The sequence below is a fragment of the Triticum dicoccoides genome, chromosome 5A (assembly GCF_002162155.2).
Source record: "Triticum dicoccoides isolate Atlit2015 ecotype Zavitan chromosome 5A, WEW_v2.0, whole genome shotgun sequence".
In the NCBI taxonomy this organism is placed as follows: Eukaryota; Viridiplantae; Streptophyta; class Magnoliopsida; order Poales; family Poaceae; genus Triticum; species Triticum dicoccoides.
Window position 1 is genome coordinate 43871033 of NC_041388.1, and position 9929 is coordinate 43880961.

General features: G+C 45.7%; 1 protein-coding gene across 3 annotated transcripts; it reads left to right on the forward strand.

The window, feature by feature from the left end:
- The first annotated feature begins 4707 nt into the window (after positions 1–4707).
- Positions 4708–8839, forward strand: LOC119298999 (protein TRIGALACTOSYLDIACYLGLYCEROL 2, chloroplastic-like). 3 transcript variants are annotated; one of them, XR_005146058.1, is made up of 7 exons: positions 4713–5131; positions 5392–5776; positions 6212–6541; positions 7373–7488; positions 7593–7683; positions 7762–7963; positions 8506–8839. XR_005146058.1 is itself a non-coding variant. In XM_037576313.1 (6 exons), exons 1-6 carry the CDS (start codon positions 4806–4808, stop codon positions 7852–7854), a joined length of 1341 nt encoding a protein of 446 aa, XP_037432210.1. In that variant the 5' UTR covers positions 4713–4805; the 3' UTR covers positions 7855–8206. The 3 variants fall into 3 exon arrangements, 2 of the variants coding, with proteins under 2 accessions (XP_037432211.1, XP_037432210.1); XM_037576313.1 differs by lacking the exon at positions 8506–8839 and having other exon boundaries at positions 7762–8206; XM_037576314.1 differs by lacking the exons at positions 7593–7683; positions 7762–7963; positions 8506–8839 and having other exon boundaries at positions 4708–5131; positions 7269–7399.
- The last annotated feature ends 1090 nt before the right edge of the window (positions 8840–9929 follow it).

Consider the following 9929-nt stretch of genomic DNA (forward strand, 5'->3'; position numbering starts at 1 on the left):
CCATCTCATCTCCAAACCCTAGTTCATCTCTTGTATCCAATTCTTGTCCCCAAGTCCGGGATTGGTGCTAGTAGGTTGCTAGTAGTGTTGATTACTCCTTGTAGTTGATGCTAGTTGGTTTATTTGGTGGAAGATTATATGTTCAGATCCTATATGCATATTATTACCCCTCTGATTATGAACATGAATATGCTTTGTGAGTAGTTACGTTTGTTCCTGAGGACAAGGGAGAAGTCTTGCTATTAGTAGTCATGTGAATTTGGTATTCGTTCGATATTTTGATAAGATGTATGTTTTCTAGCCTCTAGTAGGGTTATGTGAACGTCGACTACATAACACTTCACCATTATTTGGGCCTAGAGGAAGGCATTGGGAAGTAATAAGTAGATGATGGGTTGCTAGAGGGACAGAAGCTTAAACCCTAGTTTATGCGTTGCTTCATAAGGGGCTGATTTGGATCCATATGTTTCATGCTATGGTTAGGTTTACCTTAATACTTTTGTTGTAGTTGCGGATTCTTGCAATAGAGGTTAATCATAAGTGGGATGCTTGTTCAAGTAAGAACAAGACCCAAGCACCGGTCCACCCACATATCAAATTATCAAAGTACCGAACGCGAATCATATGAACGTGATGAAAACTAGCTTGATGATATTCCCATGTGTCCTCAGGAGCGCTTTTCCTATTATAAGAGTTTGTTCCGGCTTGTCCTTTGCTACAAAAAGGATTGGGCCACCTTGCTGCACCTTATTTACTTTTGTTACTTGTTGCTCATTACAATTTACCTTATCACAAAACTATCTGTTACCACTTATTTCAGTACTTGTAGAGAATACCTTGCTGAAAACCGCTTATCATTTCCTTCTGCTCCTCGTTGGGTTCGACACTCTTACTTATCGAAAGGACTATGATAGATCCCCTATACTTGTGAGTCATCAGCCGTCTCCACTTCAGCTTTGAAGGTGTAAAGCAACTGAAAACTCTCATTCCATGGACCATTAATCCTATCAGGAGCCCTTTCCTAAGCATAGAAAATCCTCATGTAAGGTATATTAATCTTGTACTTCTCAAATAGCTTCCCATGGAGTGTTGTTGGACCAATTGTTGGTGTTTCCCTCACCCAATCCAAGATTGCATCTGCCACCCACCTATTCTTTGCAAGCTTAGATTTGTCCTCCCCCCCTTCCCCAGGTGGGCAAGTGTGCCCGTGTGGGTTGCTTTTTATCTGAAACAAAATGAAAAATGATGTCAAATACAATTAAGAAACAGTACACACGATCTGAATATAGAATGGATAAATAATCTGATGAAAATATTCTGTTGTAATACCTGAATCAATTTGCTCTTTAGCATAATGGATGCATGCAACCTCCACCTACACCTATCATAAGGGCAATGAACAGTGAATCTTCTTGGCTCACTCCTATCAACCTCATAGGAGTTTTCAGTGAGAATGCAATATGTAGTCACTGCATTACGACAGTCCACCATCGATGCAAATACGATTCCTGGAGTAAGCTCAGGATTCTCTCTGTTCCACTCAATTCTTGGCATGTCCTCACCATCATATTCTTATAAAACTAAGGAGTCGATGTTCTCCTCCCTCTCTTCATCGCCAGTGTCATCAAATCTAGCACAACTGCTAGGCTCCTCTACATATTCATCTTCCACTGCCTGTTGACTAACTCTATCTACCAGTTCAGGGAATAGGATCTCATCCTCATCATCATGTCGAGGAACTTCCTCGTCGGGCTCTGCATCTACTTCTACATCAGGTGCAGAAGGGGGAGGAGAAGTGGCAGAATTAGTGGCAGCCGACATGTTGTGGCTTTCAGAACCACTAGGTTTACCTGGTCTCGACCTACAAGGAGTGCGAGGACGCTCGCTATTAGCAGAGACAGATGATGTCTGAACACCCTTCCCCTTCAGGATACGTTGTTTGCGTGCTTGAAGCACGCCAAATATGGATTTTACCGAAACGACTGTCAGCATTCAAACTAAATAGCAATCCCAGATGCTCATCACAAGTTAATGGGACAAATCTCTGCTCGGTACTGTTGAAATATCCCAGTTCAACAGCATCGGCAGGGCTCCACGGATACTCACAACAGAGTGTGTCGCGGAAATCTGTGAACGAAACGCTGGTTTCTACCACTTTAGAATAGAAAAACCCAGAGATCAGACACGGTTTAGTTCCACGTAGCTCGCTAGTTTCCATTCTAACCGCCAGCCGAAAAGCAAGTGCAGGATCAACCCTATTCGATTGAGATAAGATAAAGGGCACAGTTAGGCCGAAATTTTTCAGATAAATTGCACTGATTCATGCTAACGTTGGTCAAATACAACCTAATTTACGGATCTCCTAATCAATTTGAGAGCAAAACGATGCTTACCCATGTGGAATCCATGAATTATCCGCCTCTGATTCGACCCAGTCATCTACACGGTCGATGTACCAGACGGGGTGCTCCCCCGACATCGCTTCCTAATCCTAGATGGGGAGAGAGGGTAGATGCGGCGGAGGCGGCACGACTGCGACGGAGGCGGCACGACGGTGGCAGAGGCGGCACGACGGCGACGGAGGGGGCGGCGCGGAAGCAACTCGATCTGATTCAGGTTACAGTGAGGGGAACCTACAGTGAGTGTCAGTTTCGCGGCCCCACTGGTTAGCACGTAACGGTCAAAATGTGGACTCGGCCCTACGCAGCCCCACTCTCAGAGTTAACGGTCAAGCCATTGACCCGACGGTAACGTCCGCTTTGACCAATTCTGAGGGTTTCAGCCAAGGAAGTGGGGAAAAGTGAGCAAAAGTTAAAATCGTGGGTATGAATGAGTAGAACTAAGAACCAGGGGCACAGAAATAAAATTCCCTTATGAACTTGTCCATTAGTACTACAATACTACCCTAAGTTGCTAACACAACCATATTATTTTGTATCCATGTTAACAATTCATTAAATTTGTTTCTGTGTGTTTCTCTATTATTCAAGGGGGTTTTAAGTTCCGGTCAACACACACTTCTGTTTATGTGTCCGCTATGTATTCGCTCCATATCCGTTTTCAGTAGTATCTATTTCCGTATTCATTTTTGGAGTTCTATATTCGTTTCCGTTTCTAAAAAAATGAAAACAAATATGATAGCACACAGTATCGTCTGTTTCCGCTTCGTTTTCATCCCTACTGCTAGAGATGCTCTAAGGCCGTGTACAATGCAAGATGCATAGAAGAGATGCTTGGAGAAATAAACCATATTTTTCTTAAACACTGGGGCTTATTTGTACAAGGTAGACGCTTAATTAGACGTCTCTCATATAAAAATAGACACCAATGCTTCACAAAAACCCGATTTATTTTTCTAAACACCTCCTTGTACAGGTACAGGCCTGAGAGCATCTCCAACAGGTGCTGCAAAAGACGCGCCCGCGCGGTAAAATTTGCGTTTAGCGCGCGCCAGCTGGTTCCGCGCGCTCCAGCGGTGGCGGGAAGTTACCGCGCGCGGGAAGCGTATGCGCGCGCGGGAGAAAGCGGCACGCGGCGCGGTAGATTTGGCGCGCCGCTTCGCGCGCGCCTATAAAATGCCGCGCTCGCCACGCGCATAGACACAGCCACGCGCCCTCACCTCGCAACCTCGCCGCTTCGCCGCTTTCCGCGCCACCACCGCGCCACCATGCCGCCGCGCCGCCGGGGTTCGTCGGGCTACCGCGGCGTCCGCGAGTGCCCCAACGGCTGGTACTCCGCCGAGATCCGGTCCGGCGACGTCCGGCTCGGCCTCGGGTCGTTCCGGAGCGCGTACGAGGCGGCCCGCGCGTACGACGCGGCGGCGTGGCGGTTGGATAGGCCCCGGACGCAGATGAACTTCAGGGACGTCTTCACGCGCGAGCAGGCGCAGCGCGTCGTCCCTCCGCCGTGTCTCATCACCGACATGGACCGTGCCGACCACGCTCGGCGCTGCCGCCGCCTTCTCATCGCCGAGGAGGACGAGCGAGCCATGGCGGAGTGGCGCCGTCGCCACCTGGAGGACGTCGCCGATGAGCGTGCCTACTGGGCGGAGAGGACGGCAAGGCGCCGCGCGGAGCGGGTGGACCGGCGTCGGCGGAAGGCATTGGCGAATGCGCAGTCCGATATCGTTGCAGCAGGTGGGAGGTCGATCTTCACGACAGACGACGAACGTTGGGACGACATGTGGCTCGATACCTCGGACGACACCGACGAGGATGATGATGGTGATGATGATGGTAGCGATTTGGAGTAGTTTCTATCTAGTATGCCATAGTAGTTTCTATCTACTTGCACCGTAGTTCTATCTATCTATGTTTTCGAACTATCTATCTAGTTGTACCGATGTAAAATACCTTTGTATCGTTTTTTTATCTATGTAATTTATCTTTATTTTTTATCTATGCAATTTTATCTTTATTTTTATGCTTTCGAAAATGTTATCGCGCGCTGCATTTTAGCGCGGCTGCTGGAGCCAGTGCTGCGCGCCGCGTCAAATCAGACGATGCGCGTGCGACAAATCTGTTTTTTGCGCGCGGCGCGTCCCGCGCCTGTTGGAGATGCTCTAACGAACCCAGACGTTTTTGCATCACAGCGACACTGACGAGAAATGGTCAACAACGACGTTCGCGTCCGCCATCAGCGTAAGTGAGAGATTTTTTTTCCTGCAGAGGAGAATAGCCCCCGAATTTTCAGTAGGCCCAACCATCCCAATATCCCCATCGGGCCCAACCAACCGCACAGGCCACGCCCTCGCTCCTCCACCTCTCCAGCGACGGACTCCACGGATCCACGGCGGTGGGGGCCCGATGGCCGCGGCGGCGAATCCTAGGGTCACGGGCGCGGCTCCCGCGCCCCTGCTGCTCCCTCCACGCCTCCTCCGTTGCGCGGCCGGAGGGAACCGGGGCCGGCGTGGGACGTTGCTCGCCGCCGCCCTCCGAGGCGTGCGGTCGGGAACTGGGCCACCGACAGGGCCACAGCGCGGAGCAGCGCTGTTGGCGGGAGTGCCCTGGGCGACCGCGGCACGGAGACGGCGCCGTCCGGCCACCAGTTTGGCCGGCGAAGGAGCTCTGCCCGCGCCGGCGCTCGCCCTGACGCCTTCCGCGCGGCGGCCTCTTCTTCCACTCCGCCATAGGTAAGCCACTCTGATTCCTCTTCCTCCGCTTTCTCTAAGGTTCTGGGCTGCGGTGATGGTTTGTGATAGAAACGTTGTAATAATCACGACAAGGGTGGGAGTCAGGCTGTAGAACTTTTCCTGTGTTTCCACTATGACAGTGAGATTAGACTTATATCCTGTGGAGCTTGTAGTAGTATGTTTCTGCTGCTATGCATACTGAGGAAGCCTAGCAAATAGTCATATTCTTGCTGTTTCTTGTTTTTTCTTGGGGGGCGCAGATTCTTGTGTTGTACCAATGCGGCAGCCTCGAGCGGCGGCGAGCCCTCGCCTTCGACTAATGGCGGCAATAACCTGTTGGCCCCACTCGTCGAGCTGTGGCAACGGACGGTGCAACCGCTAGGGGATTATGGATTCGGGAAGCGCAGCGTGTGGGAAGGCGGTGTGGGACTCTTCATGGTCTCCGGGGCGGTCCTGCTGGCGCTCGCGCTTGCGTGGCTCCGGGGTTTCCAGCTGCGGTCGCGGTTCCGCAAGTATAATGCCGTGTTCGAGTTCAGCCAGGCGTGCGGGATTTGCGTGGGCACGCCCCTCAGGATACGCGGGGTCACCGTTGGGAACGTCGTCCGTGTCGACTCTTCGCTCAAGAGTATTGATGCATATGTTGAGGTGCGCATCAACACTTCTTGCTCTCTCCTCTTTTTTCATCAATAATTCATGTCAATAGTTCCCTTTTTACTGGTATCCATAGATTTCTCACTGTACTGTGTAGAATGTAGTATGTGGAAACTGAACACAAAATAAAGTTGTTAGTCCCGAACTCTGACAAAATTCACTCTGGAAGGTGTTGCTTTGCCTTCTCTTCCTGAGTGCTTGCAATTCGTGTAAGCATTTTTCAATACTGAACCATAATTTAGTTTGCCCAATAAATCATTTTGTCACATTTCTCCTGTTCCATTATGATAGTGAGTGGGTGTGGCATGCTAGTAAGTTGTTATCAATAGTTCCCTTGTTTTTTCCTGTGCTGCAGTTTCTTTGCTGTACGATAGAAGACTTCCCTTTTTTGGACTCAATCTCTGATAGATGAATTCTTCTATATGGCAGGTTGAAGATGATAAAATTATTGTGCCCCGTAATTCATTGGTTGAGGTGAATCAATCTGGTCTCTTAATGGAGACAATGATTGACATTACACCAAAAGATCCACTCCCTACACCTTCAGTTGGTCCACTTGACGCAGACTGTTCCAAAGAAGGCTTAATCCTTTGTGACAAAGAGAGAATGAAAGGACATCAAGGAGTAAGCTTAGATGCACTGGTTGGTATATTTACCCGTTTAGGAAGAGACATGGAGGAAATTGGTGTTCAAAAAAGCTTCAAGTTGGCAGAAAAGGTTGCATCTATAATGGAAGAAGCACAACCTCTCCTTTCACGGGTACAATTTTCTGACTAATTCTTGTGTGACATTTTGCATCCTTTGATACGTTTGCCACATTTAGCTAATGAATTATCTGTGAAACCACTCCGTTTTACTCGATACTTCTGAATAGGATTTCATTTTACAAAATTAAAATGACCCCTACCTGATGAAGTTCTGCGAAGCAGGTCTGCATTCTTGCAGTAGTGTTTCCCAAACCTCAGTTCTTTTTATTTGTGAAGAAAGACTCGTTTGCCAAATGCATGTGGTACTATATAGGGGGCTGGTTCTGCATTACCTCATAGCATTTCTTGTCAAGTGATGGCATATATTATGTCCTAATTTTGTGACTATTGATACTCATCTCTGAGCGTCAACATGTTTTCCATATATGTCCTGCATATGATGGGTATTGGGCAGCATACCAAGTAACATAGTCTGTTTTAATACTGCTAAAAAAAACTTGGTCATCTTTACAATACTAGAGCTCAAAACTAACTCTGTCAAAACTGATACAAGTTTCGCATACTTCCGTGGGACTTGGGTTGAACTGCTGAAAATTCCAAGATTAGGTCCATCATGTTGCTATTGCATACCTACCCCGGCCACTGGCTAGTATGCTTGGCTAACTGTTTCAGGGCCATCATCAAGGGGAAAGACCTCCACTCAGTTGGCATATGTTGTTAGGTTTTTATTTTCTGTTTGCAAAAACAGGGTGGCTGATGCCTTCTCCACATATATGCAGTTTCCTGGATCTCAACTTATTTGCAGACAATAGAGGAACATAGTGGTCACTAGTTGTGCCATTAAATGTCATATGCATCAACTTAAATGTTAGTGATGGAACAGATTGAAGCATTAGCTGAAGAAGTTCAACCTTTGCTCTCGGAGGTGCGTGAGAGTGATCTGGTGAAGGATGTGGAAACCATAGCTAAAGGTCTGGCTGAGGCATCCGGCGATTTAAGGTACTTGATTAATCCTACCAACTGCTGTTTCTGCTCTATTATAGCATCGGAAGTGCAAATTTTATGGCACTCTTTATCTTACTTGTCCTTATGCCACCTTGCAGAAGGTTGAAGTCTTCCATGCTTACCCCTGAGAACAGTGATCTAATCAAGCAGTCTATTTTCACCCTTATATTTACTTTGAAGAACATTGAGGTCTGTTATCTGTATCTTTAGTTATTTCTGGAACTGGAGGCAAGCAAGGTTTTTACATGTGTCCTTGGTTACTTTCAGAGCATCAGCTCAGACATCTCTGGTTTCACTGGCGATGAGGCGACACGACAGAACATCAAGCTGCTGATTAAGTCACTTAGCAGACTATTGTGATCCCTCAGTTGAACAAAACACAGTTATGTGTTGAGATGGAGAATTATGAGTAGAGTAGGCCATCCAGATGAGATTGAAGCATCTTTAAGAGAAGCTAATAATTGTTGAGGTCTGTCAGTTTTTTTTTCCTGATATCTTTTCTGCATTCTTGACACGAAAGGCAGTATTATTTGTTGTTGTCGAGGAGTTATAGCAGGCCGGTTTTTTGTGTGTGCAGCACGGTTGTGGTTGAACAGGTGTGTACAAGGAATTTGCTAGTACTATTGTGCTTATGTTAGCAATCTATAAATTGTCGATATTTTGTCCCATGAACAGTGGCTCCTGAACATCTAATGAACTACTACTTTTATCAGTCTTCGTTAAATTCAGATTATACTTCTAGAAATAGACTGTTTTTTGTTCTATGAAATGGTAGACTATATTTTACTTGGTTAGAGCAACTTGTGATTTTTCTTTCCCAGCATAAAACTAGATAATCAACATTTTGAATTTTTTTTCAGAGCACATTATGTCAACTATAGCCTGCTGCATATAACATGTTAAAAACAACCCTATCCTTTAATATACTTTTTTTTATATAGGCCACAACCCTGTCCCACAATGACATTCTTTGAGATTTGTAATTTGATGAGTTGCTTCTTTGGATCGTAGGCCTATGCCTCCTTGCATAAAGGGTCACTGCAGCTGCCTCCAGGAATTTTGATCGCCTTCCTTGTCAGCGAGTTGGACCACAATGTGCTATCCATATATAGTAATAATGCAAATAGTAAGCCTTAGTGAGTGAGCGGACTAGGTTTTCTCTGGTAGTAGACGTTGTGCAACATGAGTGGAAACATATTTAAATCAAAGCTCGATTGACTAAGAATTAGCAAGAACAAAGCAACCACCTGAGGGAGGTGACTTGGTTTGGCATGAACAAAGCAACCACAGTTCTGATTCATTGCTGTTTCTTCTTGGACTTACAAATAGGATGAATTCATGATCATTGAATGCTTAAATAAATCAAGAAAATGATTGTCTTGATGATATTGATTGCCCCCCTTGGCTGTTGCATAGATTTCTAGCTATGGTGCATATTACCCCAAAAGAGGCAAGGCACCGATGAGAAAACCACCCACACCCGAGAGTTGAGAGAGAGCCAAGATTTGGAGGCGACAGAATTGCAAGACGAGTCAGGATCGTTCAACTTGTGCTTTGCTTGTTTGGCTACTTTATTGGCAATTTGTTTTCTGCTGAACTGTTGGTATTTGATCTCATGAACTAGTGTTGAATCTTCTCCAACCGTGGAGAAGACTTTGCAATGCAATGGATTCCTTCTGTAGCAAGAGTGATATGGTAAAGATGTCCGTTCTTGTTTGACTCGATTAGACCGACCATGATTTATGCATGATTTTTTCCTTGTTTAATTTCCTGGTTCATACAGCAAAAACAAGCTCATTTTGTTTCAGGAATCAATGTTTCTCCAATAATTCATTCATGATTTTTATGTGAGCTGCAAAGACCAGCGGGCTTTTGTCCCCAACGCCAAGCTGGTGTTGTTCACCTAAGGAGAAGGACAAAGTGCTTTATTTGTTTTTTCACGAGGATGAGTACTAAAAAAAAGATAATACTATGATTTTGCTTTATAACTGTATGAGTTAGATCATTCGTCCAGATTTTGTGTATGGTTATCCTGGTCCATTGATATGGATAATGGATAATGTGAGCGGTACCGAACAAATCTCTCCTTCCTATACTTCAAAAATAATAATAGTGCCCACTTCTGGTCATTATAATGGCTCGCGTATCTGTTAACAAGTATATAGTGCTCATACTTCTGGCATATAGTCATGAATGTGCAACAACTTATTTGGAATAGAAGTATCTATTCCAAGAAAATTAAGCTGTGGTGCTGAATGTTTTATGCATTCCTAGGTACCGCAGCCTCTTAGATTATAAGATTATTCAAATCATATCTACTGTAAATGTTCTCCTTTTTAGTGCCTTGCTCAGCTGAAGTTTACCTCATTTACTTTCAATAGAGATTTCCAAGCTGGAGAATCAGTAAATTTAGATTTAACAGTAGGAACAGTGCA

Coding starts and splice junctions, on each gene's coding strand:
- LOC119298999 (XM_037576313.1), top strand. CDS start 4,806: ATGGCCGCGGCGGCGAATCCTAGGGTCACGGGCGCGGCTCCCGCGCCC. Junction 7,489..7,592: donor GAGGCATCCGGCGATTTAAG/GTACTTGATTAA, acceptor GCCACCTTGCAG/AAGGTTGAAGTCTTCCATGC. Junction 7,684..7,761: donor TTACTTTGAAGAACATTGAG/GTCTGTTATCTG, acceptor GGTTACTTTCAG/AGCATCAGCTCAGACATCTC.